Raw genomic sequence first — 26,887 nt, forward strand, 5'->3', positions numbered from 1 at the left:
AAAATAAGAGGAAGGAAGAAAGAAAGGAGGAAAGAGAAGAAACTATGCTTCATCCTCCACTATGTCATTGCATAAATTGTTCTCCTGGTTCTTCTCCCTTCAATTTGTATCAATTCATACAGGTCTTTCCATATTTCTCTGAAACCATTACCTTCATAATTTCTTACAGCACAATAGTATTCCATTGCATTCATTGTAACTTATTGTCTTAAAGAATCACCTAGAACACTGAGAGGTCAAATAATTAGTCCAGGGTTACATATCCAATATATGTCAGGATAAATTTGAACTCAGATCTTCCTGGCTGAGAGTCAATCAACTAGCATTTATCAACCATTATTATATTATCAACTAGCATCTATTATGTATGTGCCAGGTGCTAGACTAAATATTGGGGATACAACAAAACACAAAAAACAGCTTTTGTTCTAAAGTATCTTGCAGTCTAATGTTAGAGACAGCATGCAAACAACTGTTCTACAATCAAGTATATACAAGATAAATTATAGGTAATCTCAGAGAGAAGGCACTAAGATTAAGGAGGACTGGAAATGCTTCTTGCAGAAGGTAAGACTTTAGCTGAGACTTAAAGGAAGGCAGATAAGCTAGGAGATGGAAATAAGGGAGAATCTTTTGGACACAGAGAACAACAGTGAAAATGCCCAGAGTTGGGAGATAGATGTTTGAAAAACAGCTAAGAGATAAGCATCACAGAGTACATGGAAAAGGTGTAAGGTGTAAGAAGATTGGAAAGGTAGAAAGTGGCTAGATTATGAAGGCTTTGAAAGCCCCAAAGAGGATTTTACATTTTATCCTAGAGGTGATAGGGAGTCATTGGAGTTTTTTGAGTAGGGGAGTGATATGATCAGATTTTGTGTTTTAAGAAGATGGATTGATTGAAGTGGAGAGAAGCTTGAGGCAGATATACAACCAGCAGACAATTGTAATAATCCAGGCATATGGTAATGAGGGCCTGCACCAGGGTCATGGTACTGTCTAAGGAGAGTAGGGGGCATACATGAGAGATAATATAAGGGTAGGAACAACAGGATTTAGCCACTGATTGGATATGGGGACAGGGAGAGGAGGAGATGTAAGACAGTGAAGTGTCAAGTATAATACCTAGGTTGCAAGGCTGGGTGACTTTGGAGGATGGTGGTGCACTGTACAGTAATAGGAAATTTAGGAAGCGTGGGGGGATTTTGGGGAAAGATAATGAGTTCCATTTTGGATATGCTGAATTTAAGATGTCTATGGGACATCAATTGGAGAATGTCTAAAAGGCAGTTGGAGAAGTGGGACTGGAGATGAGAAGTTGGGGTTGTAGAAGTAGCTCTGGAAATCAGCAGAGCAAAGATGACCATTGAAACCGTGGGAGCCCACGCGATTGCTAAGTGCAATATAGTATAAACGGAGAAGAGGGCCGTGGGGGATCTCCACTCTTAACAGGTCTGATGATGAAGATCCAACAAAGGAGACAGAGATGAGACAGATAGGGAGAAGACTAGGAGAACAGGATCATGAAAATCTAGAGAAAATCAAGAAGAATGAAATTATTAGCAACGTCAGAGGCTGCAAAGAGGTCAAGAAGAATAAAGATTGAGAAAAAGTCACTAGATCTGGCAATTAAGAGATCATTAGTGACTTAGGAGAGAGCAGTGTTTTGGTGGAATGATAGAGTCAGAAGCTAGACTGCATAGAGTTAAGGAAGAAAGGAAAGGAAGGCTCTCCATTCACTATTCTTCACTGCTTCAGCTGGCGTAGGTGTAAGAGCACTAAATCTGTACCCTAAGACCTGTGTCTGAATATTGGCTCCGCTACTTGCTATCTGGATATTCCTTATTTCTAAGTCCAGAGCTAGACTCACCAAATCTGGTGTAATGGGGTCAGCCTTAGAGACCAACTCACTCAGGCAGATGGGATGGTTGTTTTTAGTGTGTTTATATGTGTCACCAACAGGAGGCCAGTTTCCCTGCACCCCCAAACCCTCTTTCACTCTCCACTACTAGTGGGGTTTTGTTCTGGGTTGAAACATGTTCCACTCTTACAGATGTTAGAAGTGCAGTTCTGAATTGGGTCTCGTGGTGGGTCATTCCCGCAGAGGGCGCTGTTTGGCTATAGCGGTCGGGGTTCGTCCAAAGCTGCTATTGGCTGGAGACCCTGGCCAAGGAGACAGCTCCCTGCTGGCCCCCTTACCGAACCCCACCCAATCCTCCGTTATGTCATGTTGCTTTCCCAGCGGTAGCTCCAGAGTCTGTAGGACTCCGGAGCTGCAGGATCTTCACCTCTGCTGCAAGAGGAGAAGTGGGGGGAGGGGTCAAATCTTGGAAAGGAGGGGCACAGTTCTCATCCCGAAATTCCACCGCCCCCCCAAAACCAAGCCAAAATGCTACACTGGAGGCTGCTTGGGGGAGATGAGAAAGCTCAGCTTCAGGAACTCAACGCCCGCCTGTACGATTATGTGTCTCGGGTGCGGCAGCTGGAGCAGGAGAACCAGCAGCTCCTGGACGAGCTGCATAACCGGAGAGGGAAGAGGACTGGTGGGCGGCATGGCAGGGGCGCTACCAGGCGGAGGTGAGCAGCTTGAGGCAGCAGCTGGATGAGCTTAGCTGGGACAAGTCCCTGGCCGAGGAGGAGCGGGACAGCCTGTGGCGCGAGCTACAGGAACTGCGCAGGCTGAGCGGGGAGGCGCGCGCGGTCCGGGGCCAGCTGGACGCCGAGCTGGGCGCGCAGCGACTGCAGCTGAAGGAGGCCCTGGACGCCCGGGCGGCCCTGGAAGGGCTGCTGGGCCGCCTGCAGGACGAGCACCAGCGTCTGCTGGAGGGGCACGCGCGGGACGTGCGAGAGCTGCGGCAGCAGGTGTCCACCTACTCCATGCGATTCCGCGCGCGCCAGCCGCCCCGGGAGCCCCAGCTCGATCTGCGGGAGGTGCACGACAGCTACGCCCTCCTGGTGTCCGAGTCCTGGCAGGAGACCTTCCAGTTGTACCAGGACAAGGTGCGCGAGCTGGAGGACAAGGTGAGGCTGGGGCAGGAGAGTCGGCAGGAGGCGGAGGAGGAGAAGCGGCTCTGCCAGCTCGAAGTGGAGTCCCTGCACAGAGAGGCGCAAGAGTTGGACCAGCTGCGCCAGAGGCTAGAGGAAGAGCTCCTGAGGATGAGGGAAAACTACGACCTGGAGATGGAAGAGAACCAGGTGTGTAATAAAAACTCAGTGATATAACACTTGAAGACATACAAAGCACTTTCCCCCCAAACACATTGTAAGGAGAGCATGTAAGTGGGATTAGCCTCATTTTACAGATGAGTAAATAGAGGCGCAGAAAGGTTAAGTGATCCCACAGCTAGGAAATGTCAGAAAGAACTCGAATTCAGATCTCTTGACACCCACATCTTTCCATTATCCCACTCTGCTTGAATTACGTTTCCTCGGGACGGTTTTGGGATAACGTCTCTGCTTTTTGTGGTTCTTCTGCATCTCCATCTCAACATGGAAAGCCAAGCCTTCCCCCACAGCAGTCCATGAGTCGGCGACTTTTCTGGCCACCCTGGGGCGGAGTCATTGCACCAAAGGTTCAGGGGAATGAAACTTTGCTTTGGGGAGTAGGATTCTTTAGAGGGAAGTGTATAGTGATCCCCTGGTTTGTTATCGAAGGGTATTATTTCAGTGGCAAACGTGCTTAATCACCAGAGAACGTTCATACCAGGGTACGATCCCAGAGAAAACCAAATTAGGGGCAAATGCTAGGAAGGTCTGTCATCCGCCCTTGCACGCATGTCTGTGTTTGGAGGCGGAGAAAGGAGGAAACCTTTGAGAAATGCACTGGGCAATGGCCCAGCCATTTCCATCCAGCGAGTGGGGGTGGGGCTCTCTCAGCTGTGTCAGGGTCGGCTTTTGGAAGCTATGAGTTTTTCATATAGGGAAATGTATCTCCCCATCTTAATTTGTAAGAAAAAAAATTTGGTTCATCACTTGGCTCTATATATTGAGGAACTCCCTTATTTGTTCTTGGGATGGCAGGAATATGTGATAAATAGCTTAATCGGTTATAATATTGGATGTTAGAAATTTCAGTCAGATTTTACTCTCTCTACTCAATTCTAAGGAATCATGAAAAATAATGCCTAGGTATGACATTTTTACAAGATCATACCCTACCTCTTGCATTTGATTAATATAAGCAGTTAATATATAGGAAAAGTAAAAATCATACTTTCTTACAAGTAAATAACTCCTAGAGTTGTACGTTATTTAGCATAGGATGCAGTTGGCACAATCCTCCTTCAGTTTCCACCAGACGTTTTTGTAAATAATCCTGATTGTTCCCCAGTGGTTCTCTGAGGTGATAATTTTAAAATTATGTAACTGCACACTTTACAAGATCAGTTTGCAGCAAACTGTGCCGTTTTGACTTTGTGGCCTTTTTAGGCAAGAGAAAAATGAAAAATTTTGAGGAGGCAGGAGACTTGGGAAACATTAGCTTGAAGCTAGCTTCATCATTTTAGGCAAAGCAGCTAACTTCTCTGTGTCTCAGTATCTCCATTTCTACGCTGGAGAAAACAGAATCTCAGAATTCTTATGAATAAATAATAAATGTAAAAATACTTCAAATGTAGGTATAATATATATAATCACAATTATTGTTGTATTACTAAGATTAGCCTTCCTTAAAAAACATTTTAGTATTTTTTTAAGAGTTTTATTCCTTTGCTTAAATGACAACAAACCTTATATAATATCTCCAGTCTGGTGTCAAATTAGCAAATGTTTATTGAGTATCTTTCATATGCCCAATGCTATGATGTGTTCCCTGAGGCATACAAAGTTTAATACAGGGTACCTCCTCTCAGTTTGTGATCTAATTGGGTACCCCAACCCTAAACTTATGAGTTCAGCAACCATTAAGAAACAGGCTATGGTGCTGCCTGTAAAACCTCTTGTTGCATAAGACCCTCTGAATTAGTGAAACGGCTTTTGTCATAAAGCTGATATGACAAAACCTTGATTAACAGGAATGCTGACCAGTTGGGTTTTCTAGCTGTCCCTGTTAACCAGAAAATCCTGTATGCGTAAAATAGAAAAATCTTTCCAAAATGTATTAATCCACTTAGTTGTATTGAGTAAATTCTTTGATTAAGGGTATTGAAGTATGTCTGGAAAATCTTTCCGATCAGTTCTCTTGAATGGATCGTGATATGTGCATTAGAGAATATGAACACAAATGTCTCATTTGTGTGTTGTCAGCATTTTTGTAATGCTTATCAACAGCAGAGTGCTGAATCAATCAGTACTGTTAAAAGAGAGTTAATTCTTTTTGGATTAACAAAACATAATCTCTATACAACAGACCCAAGATTTCTTTTTTTTTTTCTGGCCTGACCTTTAAATTTCTGTAAAAAAACAAGAGGGAGGGGCATTGGGGATGAGAAGGCACGCAAAATCCCCATAGAGTGTGGTTTCTTTACTCTCATGAATCAGTAATGTAATTGGACAAATTGGAGGGAATTTTTTCCAGTTAGGAAGGGATCTTAGAGATCTCTAATCCAAAGCCCTCATTTTAAAGATGAGGAAACTGAGATTCCTACCTTCATTCATCTATGACCTGCTTGACCTGTTCACTAATAATCCTGCCCTTTTCGGGAGATAACACATAAATGTTGTGGTAGAAAGAGAAAGGTATATAGAATAGACTTTGAGTGAATAAGTTATTTTGATTATTATAAATACCCCAATTAATTATAAAAGACATGTAATCTGCATTCAGAAAAAGAACTGATAAGTAGAAGTATGTATAGAATAATTTTACAGCTGTATCTATTTGTGTCTAATGGTAGCCATCTCTAGGATGAGGGAGAGAAGAAAAAAAAGGGAAAGAAGAGGGAAGAAAAAAAGGGAAAAAAAGAAATTTACATGATAATTTTGTTGCATATTTGAAAAGAATAGCAAGTTATGCATAGTAGATTTGCAGTTTCATGTGCAGTCATCTTTTTATTGTATATATATATATATACATATATATATATATACACATATATATATATACACATAGTATGTAATGGAACTGCTTGCTTTATTCCATCAATTAAAAATAAAATATATTTTTTTTAGGCAGTTGGGGTTAAGTGACTTACCCAGGGTCACACAGCTAGTACGTGTCAAGTGGTTGGTGTGAGGCTAGATTTGAACTCAAGTCCTCCTTACTTCAGGGCCAGTGCTCTATCCACTATGCCACCTACCTGCCCCTAAAAATAAAATAAATTTTTGAAAAAGAGAGAGGTATATAGAATTGTAGGAACTGGGCTCAAATCGCAGCTCTGCCATTTATTAATTGTATGACTTTGGGCAAGTCGTTTAACCTCTTTAAGTGGACCTCAGTTTCCTCATCTGTAAAATAAAGTGGTTCCATTAGATGATAGATCTAAGACTGTGCTACTATAACTTTATCAAATTTATAAATTGTGTTTGTCTTTTTTAAAGTGATTAAAATAACTGTTGCTAAAACAGAATATTGTTATATGATATAAGGGGTACAAAAAAGCCCACCCCTGCTTATCTGATTATCATTATTGGGATCAATTCTTGAATTTGTGATAGTAAATTGTCATTCTGTTTTGAGGAACTAATTTAGCAAGTCCCTTTTATTAGCAACTATAGCATCATAGAAAAGGAAACCTAATTCTAATCTTTAACAAGTGTCTGATTTAGTACTACAAATGTAAGTGATTAAAAGAGCAATTTTATGTCATTTAGAATTAAGAAACAATGATATCTTTTAATTTTAAAAGGAAAGTATTGAATGCCAAATGAATTTATTTCTATTTATGAAATCTTACCCTTGTCACTCTTTTTCTCCAGGTAGAAAATCAATTTAAGATTCATTAAGAAGCACAAAATCATAAAATGCCAGAAATGAAACTATTGTACTGTTTACATTTGAGTTAAAGAACAATAATTTTGGCAAATGCAAGAGCTAAGTTTTCAATTTTCAGGAATGTTAACTGGTATAATTAAATCTTTTAACTTTTAAATTTATTTTTAATCAGTTACTAAATATATTACCTGAACTGGGACTTTAAAATATGATAGGATTTGTAGTATAAATTTTTTATATGTATATAACTGTGGGATAGCATGTTTTTGTATTTTAAGAATTTTTATTCTTGATTTAGATTTGGGGACTTGTTAAAATTTTTAACTTTTACAAATTTAAAAAAAAATTTAAACTTCTAAAAATTAGTTTTTTGATCTCTAAATTCTAATCTGGACTCGATTCTCTGCATTTTGATTGACTCACTGAATTAATTTCCTTCTTTAGTATAGTGTACTAGAAAAAATGATATTGAAAAAAGCATAATGTTGACAAAAGTTGCTGTATTCTCAGTAATATGTAACATTTAAGCCAATTGAAATCTACTTTATTTCAGATTTTTATTTCAACCCCTTATTAAAATATTTGCATTTGTATAGGATGCAATATTCAAAATCAGTCTGGCATGCATATTTAACAAACTCTAATGGGTTTTCTCTCATATAGTGGCTGAAATTTGTCAGCGTGAGTTTTTGATTCAGTAAAACATTTCCCCCCCAACGTAAAAGCCCTTCTTTCTGTTTAGAGAGTAATTGACTGCCTAGAAGATGAAAAGCAGAATTTGACCATGACCCTGACAGATCGACTAAAGGACTACCAGGAACTATTACAAGTGAAAACAGGCCTAAATCTTGAAGTTGCAACTTACCGGTAAGGAAAAATAGTGTTATATTTTGTTCTTTGAAGATAGAAGTATCAAATTCACTAGACATTTTTCTTCTTAAGAAAACATCGTTGTTATTATCACTGCCACATTTTGAAAGGTAGAAAGCATCTCTTTGAATTTCAAGGCCAGAGTTGCATAGTCAAAATGAAACAATGCCAAGTAAATTATCCAATGGATTCCCTAGTGTTCACATTGGAAAATTGGTTTGCTTAGCTTTTTTTTCTCCTTCATCAATACTGATTACAGATTTCCTATCTTTTTTACTCAGATGCACTAGATAGATTTAACCCATTCCTCTGTTTTGTTTCAACTCTGAAGATTTAGCTTCGTACAAGATATCTCCAAAGCATACACAAGGCAATTATTTTGGAGTCCTAAGCAGATGTCTTAAATTTAGAGTAGCCAAAAATGAATGGAAAATTGTGGAATCCTAGTTTTCTTTCCTACTTGAAATGTAAGTCAATGGGCTGTCATCAGGACAGGTGCCTTCATATGGAGCATGGTTAGAAGGGAAGAACTATTCCCTATTTTGTGTACGTGATTCGGGGTCAGAGAGAGAGAGAAAGGAGGAGGATAGGTTGGATAGCAAGCTGGTTATAGAGCCTGGAAAACATGGCTTCAAATCCTGCCTCTGGCAATACTAGCTTTGTGAACCTGGGGAGGCTGCTTAATCTCTCAGTGATCTAGACAACTCTCTCTCTCTCTCTCTCTCTCTCTCTCTCTCTCTCTCTCTATATATATATATATATATATATATATATACATATATATATACATATATATATATATGTATATACACACATATGTACACACACACACATATATGTATATATATATATATATATATATATATATATATATATATATATATATATATACATATGCATACACACACGATTTTAAGTTGCACAGAGCATGCTAACTTGAATTGGTGGGAGTTTCTTTACCTAGGAGTTCCCTAGTTCCATGAAATTGTAGGCCCAGTCCCTATTTTCCCCCCTAATTGGGAGTCAGAAGGCTTGGCTTCTATTCTAGTCCCACTGTCTACTAGCTGTGTGATCTTGTGTGAGTCACAACATCTAGGAACCTAAGTTTCCTCATCTTGAAAATCCTTTTACTGTTTATGTAACAGATTTGTTATGAGGATCAAATGAGACATATCTGAAAGGGATTTGTAAGCTGTAAAACATTGGGTATATTATAGTTATTTGCAATAAAATTGTTATCAACAAGGACAACAGCAATAATAATGATGAACTTGAGAAGTCAGGATGGAACTGCAGACATATGTACACCATTATGCTGCACACATATTGCACTCATGTATAATGCACTTGTATAATGTAGATATACTTCTCTTCTGGCTGTTATGAGGACCGTAGGTAGAGCTAGTGAAAAATTTCTCAGGTGAATTGAGAGGGCTTTTGATAAAGCTTTCAGAACTCATAGGGAAAAATTAGAGAACCCTGGATCCCTTGACATTAGAGACTGACTAGCTGCAAACTTCCCTTTTACATATGGCTGATGTGACAGAGGCTACTTCCTAACACAAAGGCATGGTTATACTTTAGAGTTCTCTAAGCTCCTCTGGCTTGTTTACTCCACTCAGAGGAAGCATGAAAATGTCAATATCTGGCACTCCCCAATGATAGTCCTAGTTGTCCTCGTAAGCAACTCAAGCTCGAAAGAGGTCATACAGAACAGGTCTTATTTACATGGTAAATAAGAGCCAGGAGAATTTTTTTGCCCCTTCTTTGGGTGGAGCAGTACGGCTCCAGTAAGGGGAGAGGTTGCATTGTTCATTTGTTCACCTCTCAACTCCCAGCCAAAGTTTTTGCTGATATTATTATATCTCTTTCGTGCCTCTGGAGCCAAAATGTTTCTAGTCTACTTAATTTTTTTTTTCATAACTGAATGTCTTAACCATACTCCATAAACAAAGGATTCTTCAGATGCTATGGGAACTATCTTCTACTGTCTCAATTAAGTCTGTTTCCACTGCTAGCTTAATTAAGGTGAATCTGCCCTATTTATCTCTTCCCTCTCCCAGTTCTAAGTGGTATGTCCTACCCTTGCATCAGTACCTTCCATGTAATCTTAAGGAGCTTGAAGAGGGTAAGCCAATTCTCTTTACATTTATGTTTCCACTCTCATTTTCTCCCAGAGTAGCTGGTCTGGGTCATGCAAATTATCCCAGGGCTCCTTTGAGAAAGTACTAGAAAAGAACACGGACAAATAGCTCTGCTCTTGAGAAGCCGCAAAGATTCATGCCTCCACTGTAAACAGATGGTAAAACCATGGTCCAAAGGTATGAAGTGACTAGTTCATGGTCATCCAGCTGTTGGAATCAAGGCCTTTGGACGCCAAATCCTATTCATCACTTCCTTCCACACTACCTTATTATTAATCCTACCCATTATTTTGATTATTGAGGTCTGTTTGGTTGCTGTGATGTTTATAAAAAGCAAGACTGATTTTAAAATTTATTTAGTTGTGTTGAAAGTTTATAGTTTTGGTCTCTTTCTCATTTCCTTCTCTCAGAAAGGCTTCTAAGTTAAGCTTTAATTAATAATTTTCTTTTAATAAATGGAGAGGCTAGGTTGTACTTTTGGTCATCTTGATGAGCCCTCATAGAGAGTAATCAGGATGGGAAATTGTTCTCTGGGGCATGGTAGTCCCATACAAGCTATGTAGTTTTCAAAAAGGAAATTATTCAAGACAACTCAGGGTAGAGATGTTACCCTATGACATTATCAAGTCCACAACTTGATAGCTTTGCTGTGGTTGACTTCTAAATTGAATTGTCACTAGTGTATAACTGCTTTGTTAGAGACTCTAATACCCTTTAGAGAATTTTCTCATTCTGTTTGCCTGCAGCTTCTACCCAGGAGGTAGAAGCAAAAGGTGTGTGTGTGTGTGTGTGTGTGTGTGTGTGTGTGTGCGTGCGCGCGGTACCGTGCCACTTCCTACCCAATATACTGAGACTGAATTCTCACTTGTGAAAATGCAGTTTACAACATTATAAAGTTTTATTGATAGAAGAAAAACAAGACCAAAATCCTTGAATGAGTTACACTTGGTACCAAAGTTATGTGTATACCCTAAATCATTTCGTCTCAAATCTAAGGGCTTATCTAGCATAGGGTTCTTCCTTCCCTTAGGTTCTCTCTTGGTCCATTCTCTGCTGCTGATTTAGAGTGGGGCCTTTGAATGTTTCTCTTTCTAACTTCCTAGCAGGTCCTTAACATGGCTGTCTGTCCCACCAGTTGGTCAAGCCAGGAGAGTGAGAGTTTGAGTGTTCTCCCATCTTTCTGGGTCCTTTCCCTATATAAAGTGAGGGCAAAACCTCCAGATTTCTCTTCCTCTGCCCCACTTGTTTCTGCTCTCCCTTTTTGCTCTTCCATCCCTTTCTCTCTTCTCCAGTCTCTCCCAGTTGCCAGCCCCATCCATTGCCATGCACATCTTAGGGCAAACCTACCTCATTGTCCTCATACTCAAATGTCAGAAAGAGAGAATGGGGAAAATGTCCCAGCACTCCCTATAAGGACTTTAAAATAACCTGTTCCCCTTTTGTAGCAGGTAGTCCTGGTAGTACTCTAGCGTGGAGGTGAGATATACTCTTTGAGTATACTGTGTGAGTGTATCTCTGTAACAAGTACAAGACTTTCTTTTTCCTTTGTTCCCAAGCCAGGCACCCATCATACCTTTGAAAACTCCTTGGAGTTGAACAGTTATAAACCAAATGGCTCATTTTAAAATGAGTTGACAAATTAATTGGTAAAACTCCGAAAGGTCAGATTATATTTTCACTTTCAGTATTTGATGAGGACTTCGTATTTGATATATTGTTCATTGGGTAAGATGGTTTATTTTACTGATGCGTTTCACTACAAAAGTGTTTAAATTTTTTACCATTTGCTAATGGTAGGTCACTGAGATGGAGTCAGGAGACCTACATACCCTGTGTATGATTGGGCTTTGGGCTGTTTGTTTCTTTCTGCTGAGAATACTGAGACTACACAGACGGTGTCTATGAGAGCTCTAGAGTCTGGGCTATTTTTGAGGCATTTATCATTAGCCACTGTTGCTAAAACAATAAGCAGCTGACACAGGATGCAGAGTTTACTTCTTAGTATTGATGATCTTTCATAATTCAACTGTCATGCTGACTTTGCTCTCTGATAAATAAATTAGGAAGCCATCAGCATTTTCAGGGAAATGAATGATTAATATAACTGGTTGCATATTCTTCATTTTTTCCATATGGTTTTCTAAAGGGAGATCTAATCTCCATACCTAAGAGCCTGGCACAAATATAAGCCTACTTATCTATATGACATAACCCTCATCAGGAGTATTGGCCTGCACTGTGTTCAGTACCTACAGCTTAAGATAGAAAACACTGATATGGAACAGTGTAATTACATGCAGACAAATGAACATTAATTAAATAGTAATGGGTTGCTATCATACGCAAGTAAAGGATTAGAGCCATTTAAAATGATTTATGCGCTTATGATGTCCTTGTTTTCACCTGTGATTACCTGATTTCAACATACCTTCTAGACTTTCCCCCCCCCCCCACATTTTGTGTTACTTTCTGGAAGACAGAATGGTGAGGTAGAAAATAACATCAGCCTAAGAGGTGGATGCTTGTCCTGATTCTGCCATTAAATTTGCACTGTGACCTTGGGCAAATCACTTCTCTCCTTTTATAGAGAATTTGGACCTCAGAATTCCCTTCTAGCTCTAAATCTTATGTTTCAGGGCCACAGACAGCCTTGTTTCTTGTGAGTCTGCTAAAATTTCATAAGAATAAATGAATATTCAGGTTTGTGCCAAAGTCCATTTAGTGCAGTTCTTTTATTTTTCATTTTTCAAGGTGGTATTTGTTCTTCAGAAATCTTGATTAACAATCCCTCCAAAATGTGAAATTTCTGATTTTTCTACAGCTCTGCTTTACAAAGAACAGCGCTGGTATACGTAAAATTCCCATGGAAGCCACAGCTAAGTGAATTCTGACAGTCTTGCTATTCCCATGGGCTCAACTCTTTAAAATTCTTGACAGTTACTGATAATGAGACTACAATCTTTTTTCTTTCATGATTTCATTCTAATTTACCTCAATTTTTCCCCATTGTGACAACTTTACCTAAAATGCCTAACTGAAAGTACTTATCCTACTGAAAATTTGAGTGGCAGACATTATCCATAAGAAGAAGTATTTCACTAATGTGGTATGTTTCAGACCTTGGCATAAATCTAAATTCTGGACCTTGTAGCAAAACTTGGCAAAGGGATGACCCTTCAGTCAACTACTTCCAGAAACAGTCTTACTATGTTTCTGGGGGGCAAGTTGAGGAAAGAAGAGAGAAAAGGTAGAAAATCATTCATTTGTGGATCTCCAGGCATTTTAGGAGTTAGGAACAACTGTGTTTCTCTGGATATCACACCTGAGGGAGGTTTTGTTGTTGTTAATTAAAAGGGACAATTATGTTTCTAATGTCAAACTCACACCTACTGTCTATATTATATGATTCAGAATCATATGATTCAGAATATGGGTATATCTTTTTTCAGGGCTTTTATATAAAGACATACACAATAAAATTTTACTTGTCTAGGAACCAGCTTTATATCAAGTTCAAGTATAGAACAGTGCGAAGGACATTGTATTTGAAGTTGGAGGACCTGAGTTCGATTCCCAATTCTTCTGCTCACCACTTGAGTGATCTTAGACAACTCCATTATTCTCTCTAAGCTTCTTTATCTGTAAAATCAGAGGGATTGGGCAAGATGATCTCTAAAGTCTGTTCTAGTTCTTGCATTTGATGGTATTGGCCCTATCTTCATGTATATCCTGTCAAACATCTGAACTAGAAAAGAGTTTTTAAAATACTGCTAAAGATAGTTTAGGATGTTAGTTTCTTCTGAATTTTTGTTTATTTATCTTGTCCTGTTCTTTTTTTTTTTAAAGGCAGTTGGGGTTAAGTGACTTGCCCAGGGTCACACAGCTAGTATCAAGTGTTTGGTCTGAGGCTGGATTTGAACTCGGGTCTTCCTGACTTCAGGGCCGGTGCTCTATCCACTGTGCCACCTAGCTGCCCCTTGTCCTGTTCTTCTGAGATGTGTTTTTACTTTTATCTGTTCTCATTTCCTTTGGAGTTTGTTAGTGATGCATTTATCGCTTGGTTGATTCCGGTTATCATGTGGGCACTTATTTTATTTTCCTGATAAGTAATCTAAATCTGCCCCTCCTCGACTTCCATTAAGACCTAAATATAACTGCATTTAGTCCTCTTCCCTCTCAGTACTGTCTCCGCAAAAGAGATCTTGGGGTTTACTGGGCTAGATTTCTTTCTTAAGAACAATGCCTTAAACCCAAATCATTCTGGCTCTCATAGACAGGCCAGCTATAGGTCCCAGCCCAAGGCTCACTTAGTCCTTGTTTGTGTCTTGTTGGCTCTGAGTGAGTGTAAATAGAAATTGTTCCTCTTTTGGCCAGAAACCCTGAGGATCTTCCCCTCCCAGAATGATTTTTTTTGAGTGGGTGAAAGAAGCCGTTCTTTGTCTCATTTCTTACCCAGCCTTAATCACTGAATGGTGTTGCCTCAGTCAAACTGAGACCTGGGAAACACCTTAGCTAAAAAAGCCAAGGTTTTCCGCTGCAGCCGGGACCATCTCCAGTTGGCCTGATGTATATCTGACCACTGGACCCAGATGGCTCTAGAGGAGAAAGTGAGGCTGGTGACTTTGCACAGCACTCCCTCACTTAAATCCAGTTCACTTGCAAGTCAAGGCATCATCTTCCTAATGTCATGATCCTTTTCCCAGAATGAAGGAGAAACAACAATAATCATTTAAGCAAAGTGATAGTCTGGGTTTTGTTTTGTTGTTGTTTTTGCTAACCATTACCTCTTGGAATATAGAATGACTCAGAAACATTTCTCCTTCACCCCTTTGAATGTAAGATATAAGAACATAAGAATATAAGACATAACAACATAAGATATGTTCTTTAAGCTTGTATAACATTACACTATTCAGCTGAATGGGTTTGCATGTGATATAAGATGGCTAATTAAGCAGACGATACTTAATGTTGAAAGTAGCTGGTTTTATACCAAAGTGGAAGGGACTTTAGAGATCATCTAGGTCAATTTTATTTTACAGATTAGGAAATTAAGGTTCAAAGGAAGTGATAGGACTTACTCAAGATTACTCAGCTAGTTAAGGACAGAAATAAAGAATATCCAAGTAAACCTTTAGGATAAATCTAATGGTAATCTGGAGATGAGGTTAAGAGATATAAAAACAGGTAAGATTTATGAGGAAAAGTTGAAAGGCCAGAAATATTAGCAGCCACAGGTGAAAACTCACTAATTTCCATCTAGCTATACCTATATTCAAATGATCAGAGGGACCTTCCTTAGGTTTAGTGAGTTGTAGAGAGATGTTGAAGTATCACAGATTCATAGAACATTAGAGCTAGAAGGAGCTTCAGATTCTAGTTCAACCTCCTCACTTTCTAGGTGAGAGAGGCTGAATGATTTACCCAAGGCTGCACAATTAGTGGCAGAATCAAGACTAGAACTTTACTTACAAGTCTCTTGGCTCCCAGGTCGGTATTCTTCCCACTGTGCCTCCCTATAATGTAACCACGGTAACAGCCATTTAAAAATTAATCCTACGTCAAAGGAAGGAATCCGAAGAGAGACTTTTAAAGAACTGAAGAAATGTAGGACATGACATTAGCGGACTAAGTACTAAAAAATAACTGAACACAACAAATAGAAATGTAAATATTATTCACGCTGATATGTAATAGTTTATTAAATGGGACATTGAGGCCATTAGTGGCTTTAAGAACGGTTTTTTATTTGTTTGAAAGCCAGACAAAAATATTAGAATTTGTTTATTCTTCCTAGCTTGTCAGAACTTATAGTCTATTTTATTTTTGATTGTTCTAAGTATTTTTAATCTTGGCTATAGAGATGTGGTCATTTACTTATCTATCCCTTGGCAGATAATGGCATATGGATCACAAGGAACATTTTACAGAAAAACCTAGCTGAAAAAAGAATACACTAATGGTCTATTAATAACTACTTTAAGTAGTAAGTCAAGTAAAATCAACAAACATTTAGTGCCAGTTATGTACAAGACACCAAAGGAAGCACTGTATACGTACTGTATTACAGTAGTATACTCTATACACTGTAGTACATACAGACAAGTTTGAGACAAGAGTCTCTGCCTTAAAAGAGTGCATAGCATAGTTGAAGAGACAAGAAAAGCTAACAATTCAAGATTTAAATAACAGTTTAAAAAAGCAGTAGTTGATATTGATATAGCCCTTTACATTTTGAAAGTACTTTACATGTATTATCTCATTTGATCCTAACATCAGCCCTATGAGACGTGTAATATAACTATTATTCTTCTCATTCTACAGATGAGTAAACTGAAGTTCAGTACAATTAAGGAATTTTCCCAGGGTCACTGTTTAATAGATGAAATGTCACAAGGCAGTGCATAATTAATTGCCAGATTAATGGTAGACAGTTGCTACGGGAATTGAGAAGAGGCAGCATTATTTTTAGACATTTCAGAGAGTACTTTATGGAGACTTTGGAGGTTGACTTAGCTCTTTTTTTAAAAAAAAAAGAGGATTTAAATAGGCAGAAAGAAGGAGAGAGGGCATGAGAAAAGTGGTATTAGCAAAATGGGGAGCTGGAAGCATAAGACACATTTGGGAAAGCAGAGAATAAGTTGGGATGGCTTTAGCAGAGGTTTTAGGGAAATGGAAATAAGTTTGAAAAGGTAGGTTGAGGCTAGATGGTAAAGACCCTTGAATTCTAGACTGAGTGGTTTGGCTTTTGTGCTGTTAGCAATATGAAGCCATTGATGATTTTGCTTTTGGTTTTGGTGGGAGGAGGAGAGAAGTACCTGGTAAAAATATGAAGACTATGAAGGCCTAGACTAAGGAGTAAACATAGTGAAGAGTGAGGGGAAAGGACTGAAGAAAAAAACTAGAAATTTCGCAATTGTCTAATAAAGATGCATTACAAGTAAAAGATCACATTACAAGTTCACATTATATGGAAAAATACCTACTCTCTCTTGTAATCTGGGAACCATAGAATAGTTAGTAGAATATCCATCACATTAAAAGCCCTGCATCTAGCAGACCAAGGGTATCAAACTGGAACCACTCAACCTTACATAAGAATTCTTATGGGCTGTATATTGACTTAAAAGATCATGTATTAACATTATCTGTTTTCTATCATATTTTTGTTAATTTTGATAAATATTTCCCAGTTACATGGGCTGCACTGGCAGCCAGATAACATGTGTGACACCTCTATGGTAGACCTTTACTTCAGAAAACTTAGTGTTGTGGATGAAGCTGAAGTGTTCCTGAGAAGGAAATATAGTAGCATCCTTGTTCAGTGGTTAAATGGGCTCCTAGGGTGTCTGGCAGCTTGATGAGGTAACAACATGGCACAATGGAAGGGCCTAGAGCCACAGAAGCTCGGTTTGAATCCCAGCTCTGCCATTTGCTACCTAGGTAATCTCAGGTAATTCACTTAACATCTCTGGGCTGGGATTTCTTTATCGGCAAAAGGAAAACTTTAGACCGAATGACCTCTAAGGTCCATTCCAGCTCTAAGTCTGTGATCCTAAATCAAAGAGACTGATGCAGCCCCGAAAGATTTGAGGACTTGTACAAAAAACCCTTCAGGATTCACCTTGAAGGACATTCATATGCTATTTACAACCGCCAAGGGTCATAAAATAAGGTTCTTAAAATTGTGGCTAATACAGGAAAATCTGTATCATCTCTGGTTTGCAGATTAGGTTACAAACCATTTATTGATCATTTTTTAGTTTCCTGAAAACTTCTTAAGCTTTTTTCTTTCTGTTCTTGCTTTTGACCTATAGGAAGCACAGTTTTGATCAGAAGGAAAAAATTGATTCAATGCCTAGTTTAGATTCATTTTTCTAAATAAATTCATTTTCTAAATAAAAGACTAGGGACAAGTTGGTGTTTATTTATATTTTATATCATCTCTTTTCAGTCACCCCACTGTCTTTTAGAGCTATCCCTAATGTTATAATTTAAGCTTTTAATTTTTAATCAACTTTCTTTTTTCAGCTAGAAAAATCTGAGGATAGCTATTATTTTGCCCTTTGGGTTTATTATGTTTAGATAAAGCCACAAAAGACATCCTTAATTTCATATTTTAAAGAGGTCTTTTTCAAAATATATTGAGCCTGAGATTGATTGTATCTACCAGATAGAAAATTTGCAAAGTGTTATATTTCTAAATATATGTAATTGAAAGATAGACAAATACGACTCTAATCGTTTAAAAACAGAGTCTCAGACGTAGGTCCCTATATTCTTGTCCTGGCAATTTAACTGCATAAATAGCCTAACTAATCCCTAACTAATTAGAATAGTTACTTAGAGCCACCCATTCACCAACTATCCCAGTTAATCAATATATTACTGGAATTCTTCTCTCCCTCTCTGTTATACACACACACACACACACACACACACACACACAGAGCTGTATCTATATATTTACACTTTTTCTACCAAGAAGATAATTTGGACCTTTTGGTTTCTCTTTCCTGGAATGCTAGACAAATATTTATTTGTGAATATCCTTTCCTAGATATTACCCAGCATTAGTCTTTCGTATGCTTATTCCTCTCTCTTTTCCCAGATTAGAGACTGTTCAGAATACTGGTGTTTGCAGGGTATAGGCAGAATTTCTGTAGCCCTTCCAAACCAGTCCTTGGTCAGTTAGATCAAAATTGAGCAAGAAAAGGCACTCCTTACCCTTGCTATAGTATACTCCTAACCCTTCCCAACAAGTTGGCTGAGAGAGTGAGTCTGAAATAGAACTTGGCTACTATCATTAAGTCTCTGTGTCAGGCCTCTGTGTACTATTTAGGGCACCACTCATTTTGCTGATACAATATGTTATAAAAGAGCATATCCTTTCTGATGAAAATCTATAACTTGAAAGTGTGTTCTATAATGCTGATGCAGTTATTTGTCCGGCAAGTAAAATTATATCCATCTGGGAACTTGTATGTCACACTGTTTAGATTTATATATGACAGGTTGGTCAAAAGAACGCCAAGTTTCAGTTGTACTTAATGGTTTTACTTAATGTGAAGATCTGGAAATATAAACTTATCTTCCTGAGAGAAGGCATTTCATTATGTATGTATATATATACACACATACATACACACACACCTATACACACACACAAATATATATAATGTACATGGAATACATATCTAATCCTCTTTTTTTTCCACTAGCTTCTCTGTAGAACTATCTTCTATATGTATTTTTTTCCCAGACATTTATTCCATGAAAAATACAAACAGCATGTATTTCCTTCAAATTTCCTTTTCCTTCTTTTTTTCTCTCCTGGTGTTCATTATCTTATTTGTAAGGTGAAATCATGTTTAAATGAATGGAAACAAATTGTGTGACATGTCACACAACACTGAGTCACTCTTCCGACCTAGACTTTGAGGGATCTCTGTTTTCTACTGCAGTTCATTTTCAGTAGTCATATTGTCAGCTCTAAGTTGGCTACGGTTCCTGGTGCCCTTTGCCATATCCAGTGTATTTCTTGGAACTTATTTTTAATGACTTCATACACTTCTCTAGCAACTGAACGACTGTTGTCATCACAGCAGTCAAACATCCTCAGTCAAATTCTCCATTTTCCTGATTTACATCCTTCTATTTATTAAGTGATGAAAAATCACCCTTCTCTTAGTTTTCTCAGGGTCCTATATCAGACACTGAAGAGCCTAAGTGGAAGCTTTTTTGTGTGTATTGATGGGGAGTGGTGTTGGGGGTTGGGTAGGCAAGGGAGAGGCAGGAAGAAGGGTTAGGGAGAATAATGAAAGAAGATATTTCCCATCTAGCTCTTCTCTGTACTTCCTTTGCTTTGATAAAATCATTTCTCTTGGAGAGAGAGGCTATAATTTAGAATTATATCTTTGTTATATACCAGAATCTAAAAGGAGGACCATTCCAGGAAATGACTGTAGTTTGTTAACTGTCTAGTGGGATAGCAGTATAGCTTAGAGAATACTACTAACAATAACTAACATTTACATCATATTTACTCTGTGCCAGGCACTGTGCTGAGTGTTTTACGATTATTATTTCATTTGATCCTCACAACAACCCAGGGAGGTAGGTGCTATTATTATCCTTATTTTACAGATGAGGAAATTAGGGCAAGCAGAGGTTAAGTGACTCGCCCAGGTTCACATAGCTAGTAAGTGTCTGAGGCTGGATTTGAACCCAGCTCTTCCTGACTCCAGACCCAACATTCTATCCATTGCACCACCAGCTGCCCCCAAAACTAGCCAAGCACTCAGAGGTTGTATGTTATTCAGTCATTCAGTTGTATCCTACTCTTTGTGACTCCATGGACTTGTCTATGGGGTTTTCTTGTCAAAGACCTGGAGTAGTTTGCCATTTCTTTCTCCAGTGTGTCTCCATTTTGCAGATGAGGAACTGAGGTAAATAGGAGTTAAGTGACTTATCCATGGTCACACAACTAGCAAGTGTCTTTGAACTCAGAACTTCCTGACTTCAGACCTAGTATTTTATCTACTGCACTGCCTCGCTGCCCTAAGCAACTGAGCAACTCTGAAACCCAGCTGGAAAGAGAGAATTCATTCAAATAGATTACTTTGCATCATATAAAACAAAAAAAAAAGGCTTGTGACATAGTTAGAGGTATTTTCTTCATGGCATTAGAAGTATTAGATGACATGGTGAATCCAGCTCTACTTTATTCAACTTACTGGAAAAAACCCCCTGTATTTGGGATTGTGTAGACCAAAAAGCAAACAATAAAAACCAATGCTCAAATTCTGGTGAAAGTTGTTTTTTTTATCCATCTTGGCTTAGTCAGTACTGATAATATCACCAGAAACTAAGTCATTCAGTTGCACCAAGAAGTATGGAATGTAATTTAAGCTTTAATAGTTTAAAACTTTGGGGACATTCTACATAATAATAATGGTCATGGATCCATTTGCCACAATTAAATTATAATTGTAAATACCCAGAAATAAATCCATTGTGTATCCCTGAAGTGTTCTTGCACTCTAAAACTAAATTGATATGTTTGCTGGAGCAAAATATGGTAACTAAGAAATTTTTTTAAATGCCTGATCTTTTAGGGATTGGTGGGAATAGCAGAAGGTAACAACTTATGTTAAATGATGTGTGTTTATATATTTTGTTTTAAATTTTAAAATGTTAGTACTTTATTCTTTTTTTGGTGGGTGGGGAGGAGGATTGTGGGAAGAGAATTATCTCTCCTTCCATAGAGATAAATAGTGCTGTTGTAAATATAATCTAGAATACATTTTTCAATGATTAAAGATCAAAGTCAGAATTGTATTGCTTTGTCAGAATTGTACATTTCTTTAAAAATGACAGAAGGAAACCCTAAAATACAAGAGATCATATTTCAGTGGAGACTATGTAGCAGTGAGGAAAAAGTAACTATTAAAATTAACTGAGTTAACTTTCGAATCATCTTTTCTCACTAATCTAGTTTGCAAGTAATAATACTATCAGCTTGTATTTATATAGTGCTTTAAGGTAATATTTTCCTCAGAGCAGCACTGTGAGTACAACTATTACTCTGAGGACCAACTGAGACTTAGATTTTTAACTTTCTCTGTGTGTGTGTGTGTGTGTGTGTGTGTGCGCGTGCGTGCGTTAATCAAGGAGATTAAGCATATATACTTGATTTAGCTGCATAATTGCTATAGTATCTTGTTGCACTATGTAGGAATAACTTTCCATTTGCACTATATGTGTGTGTGTACATACATATACATACACACTCACATGGATAGATATATTTTTTATTCAGTTATTTGAATGTCATCTTTTCCACCAGAATGTGAGCTCCTTCAAGGCAAGGACTATGTTTTTGCTTTCCTTTGTGTCTCTAATTATTAACAAGTCACTGGCACACTGACTGACTTCTGACTAGAGACGGAGATTAGACCTGTGATTTCATCCATATTGGGAATTCCCAGATGAGGAAACTCCCTCTACCAATGCAGGTTAACATCTTTTCTGCAACTTCAAGTCTTTAAGAGTTGCCAAGGGTGCAGAGTGGTTAAGTGACTTTTTTTTTTTGGTTTGGGCAGTGGGGGTTAAGTGACTTGCCCAGCGGCATGTAGCTAGTAAGTGTTATGTGTCTGAGGCCAGATTTGAACTCAGGTCCTCCTGAATCTAGGGCCGGTGCTCTATCCACTGCACCACTTAGCTGCCCCCTTAAGTGACTTTCTAAGGGTCACCCTTAGCCAGCAAACATTAGATTTCATTGCCAAGCAGAGAGCTATAGAGGTAAGGACATTATTGATTTAGAATACAAACTTATTTATAAAATCTTATGGAGGATGATGGGGGATTTTGAGCATTATTATCTTGTAGAATGGAGAGAAGTAGTAGAGGGAGAAAGAAGTTTACAGAACACTTACTGCTAAACCCAATTAAAATAGATTGTCCTGAAAACATTTAAGGATGAAATTGTAAAGATGACACTAAGGAGATAAAAAATATTAAAGATCTGCTAAGATTGCTATAATAAATTAATCTCTATCAATGCAGCTCTCCACACATAGAATCTAATATCATAGTCCCCCCTGACATTCGTAAAGAGATAAATATGACTCTAAAGAAAACAGAGAACAGTTAGACTAAACCAAGTATGTACAGATGAGGTCCAAACTGTAGGTGATACAATTTTGAGATTAATGAGACAATGTTGTGATTAATGAGCCATTATTAAGACATCTTAAAGGAGAGGTAATGCCAAATAATCACAGATATTATTACTACTGAAATAAAGCTGTCAAAAAAATCAATAAGTACTTTCCTATTTTTACAAAACTTTGATGAGAATAATCTACACACACATTGAGAGAATTCTTTACAATAGTATGAGAAGGGAGCATATAGACTTCCATAAATGACATTCTAGAGAATCCAGTAACCCACTGTGTTTATTATTTGTTGACTATGATGCCACAGTATATTTGGTAGAACAAAATGCAATATTAAGTACTACAACAAAATGTTTCCCGTACATATTTATATACATATATATGTATACACACACATATACACACAAGTATGTATACAAACATATCAGAGTAATACAAGATTTCTGGAAAGATACATAACACAGGAAACTTTATTTAGTCTTCTGAATAAAAATATCAAGAAAAGCTTAAAAAAGGAAATATGCACTTCCCAAGGATGTTCACTAATTTGAAAGAAGTTTGATACTACGACAAGATGAAGTGGTTTTCCTTTTTTGTGGTGAAGTCCTCCAGATGTTCCTATTAGTGAATAATTTTGCTTTGGTCTGATCTATCCCTGGAACATTTCAGAGTTTCCTAAGCAAGTACCATTCATGAGCATTTGACATAGCTCTTGACTTTTTTGTGTGTGTGTGTGGGGAAGTTGAGAATGTTTGTTACGCATGTTATGTTGTGCGGTCCACTATACATATATATCTTAGATGAGATACCACAGATGAACAATTAATTGGTCCTAGAATTGAATAGGAGGAAGATTTTAGGCTGGATTACATTTGGCACATTGTATAGTATGACTTCAAGTTTCTCCATAAAGCTAAACACATTTTTTAACATTAGTATTCTTCCTGTGACATTATATGATTGAAAAGTTTGTAATACTATAGTCTCTTAATAATTAACAGGGAAGGTCACTTAAAGGGCAAAGTAGAAAGATGGATGGTGATCATGAATAAGCTATACCAAATTACCATGGATAATTGAGCAGAAGAAGTGTAAAAGGTACTATCAAATACCAGTTAAGACTGAAAAGGAGATGGATGGACTGGGCAGGTAACATGAATCAAAGAGAAAACCTATAAACAACCTTTGTGCTTCATTGGTACCCATTTGCCCATTGATATCAAGAAATCTACAGGTGGACAATCTTGTGGGACATGGACAAATCATGAAGGATAAAGATGGGTTATTGTCTTAATCATTGAATAGAGAACCCAAATAGGTGAAATCACAGCTATTTCAAAGTATGGAGGAACTGATTTAGAATTCAATTCTGCCATACTTACAGAGCAAGATACAGAATCATAGAATTTCAGAGTTGAAAAGGACTCATTATCCATCTAATCAGATTCATACTCAAAAGAATTCCTATTATCTATTCCTATTCCTACTATCTGACAAGTGCTGTCCAGCCTTTGCTAATGAAGAGGAACTTAGTAGTTGTCCCCTGAGGCCACCCATTCCACTTTTAGATCTCTCTAATTGTTAGAAAGTTTTTCCTTACCTCATGCCTAAATTTACTTCCTTGCAACTTCTACTCATGATTCCTAGTTCTAGCCTCTAGGGCCAAACAGACCAAATTTATCTAATACCTTTCTTCAAATTCTTTTTTCTCATTATATTTTATTTCATTAAATATTTCCCAATTACATGTAAAATTTTTTTACCATTCATTTTGAAAAATGAGTTTCAAATTCTCTGCCTCCCTTCTGCCCCTACCCCTTCCTTGAGGAGACAAGCAGTTGGATATCAATTAAACATGTGAAGTCATATAAGACAAAAAAAAAAACCCAAGAAAAATAAGTTTAAAAAGAATGCTTCAGTCTGCATTCAGAGTTCACCAGTCCTCTCTCTGGAAGTTGATAGCATTTTTCAACATGGGTCCTTTGGAATTATCTAGGATCACTGTCTTGATCAGAGGAGCTAAGTCTGTCACAGTTGATCATTATTACAATATTACTGTTACTATGTACAATATTTTCCTGGTTTTACTTCAATTTGTATGAGTTAACATAAGTCTTCCCAGGTGTTTCTGAAACCATCTTGCTCATCATTAGATGCAAGTGAAGTGTAGGTGTTGCTTGTCCCCACCACACCTTTCCCCTCCATTGTAAAAGCTCTTCCTTGCATGCCTCTTTTAGTGAGAAAATTTCCCTCCACTCTTATCTCTCTTTTCCCTTCTTCTTTCTCACATATCCATTTTTTATATCATCACAACATAATCAACTCACTCATGTACCCTCTTTCTATATAAAATCCTTCTAACTTCCCTAAAAATGGTAAAGTTCTTAGAAGTTACATGTATCATCTTCCCATATAGAAAAGTAAACAGTTTAGCCTTATTGAGTCTCTTATGATTTCTCTTTCATGTTTACCTTTTTGTGCTTCTGTTGAGTCTTGTATTTGAAAGTCAGATTTTCTCTTCAGCTGTGGTCTTTTCATTGGGAATGCTTGAAAGTCTTCTATTTCATTAAATATCCATTTTTTCCCTTGAAGGATTATACTCACTTGTTTTGGATAAATTATTATTGATTGTAATCCCAACTGTTTTACCTTCTGGAATGTCATATTTCAAGCTCGTCATTCCTTTAACATGGCAGTTCTAAATCTTGTGTGATCCTGACTGTGGCTCCATGTATTTGAATGGTTTCTTTCTGGCTACTTGAAGTATTTTCTCTTTTATCTAGGAGCTTTAGAATTTGGCTATAATATTTCTAGGAGTTTTTGTTTTGGGATCTCTTTCAGGTGGTGATTGGTGGATTTTCTCAATTTCTGTTTTGCCCTCTAGTTCTAGAACATTGGGGCAATTTTCCTTAATAATTTCTTGAAACATGATGTCTAGGTGCTTTCTTGGTCATGGCTTTTAAGTAGTCCAGTAATTGTTAAATTATCTCTCCTCAATCTGTTTTCTAGGTCAGTTGTTTTTCTGATGAGATATTTAACATTTCTTCTGTTTTTTCATTCTTTTGACTTTGTTTTGTTGTTTCATGATGTCTCATGAAGTCTTTAGCTTCTATTTGCTCAATTCTAATTTTTAAGGAATTACTTTCTGCAGTGAATTCTTTCCTCAGTTCTTGTTGTAACTGTTTATTTTCATTTGGCCAATTCTGTTTTTTAAGGTGTTATTTTCTTTGGTGTTTTTTGTGCCTCTTTAACCAATTTGTTAATTATCTTTTTATAATTTTCTTCCTTTGCTCTCATTTCTTTACTTAATTTTTCCTCTAACACTTATTGATTTTTGTTGGGTTTGTGTCCACTTCAGATTTTCTTTGAGGCTTTCCTTGTAACTGTTTTGACTTCAGTGTCTTTCTTCTGAGTTTTCATAGTAACTTTTTAATGGTCAGGTTCTTTTTTAATTGTTTGCTTATTTTTCCATGCTATTGCTTGATTTGGAACTTTTTTTAAAGTTGAGCTTTGTTCCTGGCATGGAGAGTGGAGGGGGCACAGGCTTTTTCACACTGCTGTTTTCAGAGGTACTTCTGGGGGTTTGGAAGTTTTTGGTGCTTCCAAGGTGGTGTGATTTGGGGAGAGGTGTGGTCACTGCCTTCCTGGTGTGCACTCTGGCCCTTACCCAGGAAGGGCCTCTGATCCCTTAGGATTGTATCAGTGCTCCTTTCAGATTCATAAGATAGTTATGTTCCTTGACAGTTTTCTCAAGGTTAATCAGCCCTTGTTCCTTCATCTGTTTTTCATACAGCATAGTCTTTTAATGCTTCAGTATTTGGGCTGCCTTCCTTGGGACCATGAATGTACAAATGCCATTCCTAGAGCATGATTCCCAGAACTAAACATAATAACTGAGATGTGGTTTAATATGGTTTATGTTTTTGTCCAAAGTAATCATTTTTTATTGTGAGAGGATCTAAAATAAGATTATTACATAATTTGTATTGATTACAACTTGGTATTCTCTTCTCTCTAGGTTTTCCTCCTGCCTATCTGACTGCTCCTTCTCTCTCTACTTTGTAGGCTCCTCCAGATCATGCTCCCTAACCACAGGTGTCCCTTGGGGTTCTGTTCAGGGTCTTCTCTTCTCCCTACTTCATTTGATGATCATCAGCTCCCATGGATTTAATTACCATCTCTATGCTGATAATTCTCAAATCTACCTTTCTTGCCTCAGTCTCTCTGCTGACCTCCAATCTTGAATTTCCAACTTCCTTTTAGACATCTTAAATTCAATATTTCTAAAATAAAACTCATTGTCTTTTCCTCACCCACCCTGC

General features: G+C 37.7%; 1 protein-coding gene across 1 annotated transcript in view; it reads left to right on the plus strand.

Moving 5' to 3' along the window:
* Positions 1 to 2,250: 2,250 nt before the first annotated feature.
* SYNM (synemin) overlaps positions 2,251 to 26,887 on the plus strand; it is a 41,738-nt gene continuing 17,101 nt past the window's right edge. The window contains 3 exon segments of the mRNA XM_020963994.2: positions 2,251 to 2,528; positions 2,531 to 3,192; positions 7,611 to 7,735. Of these exon segments, the coding sequence (XP_020819653.1) occupies positions 2,387 to 2,528; positions 2,531 to 3,192; positions 7,611 to 7,735 (929 nt within the window). The 5' untranslated portion in view covers positions 2,251 to 2,386.

The sequence above is a fragment of the Phascolarctos cinereus genome, unplaced genomic scaffold (genome assembly GCF_003287225.1).
Source record: "Phascolarctos cinereus isolate Bilbo 61053 unplaced genomic scaffold, phaCin_HiC Scaffold_3;HRSCAF=262, whole genome shotgun sequence".
NCBI classification, from domain to species: domain Eukaryota; kingdom Metazoa; phylum Chordata; class Mammalia; order Diprotodontia; family Phascolarctidae; genus Phascolarctos; species Phascolarctos cinereus.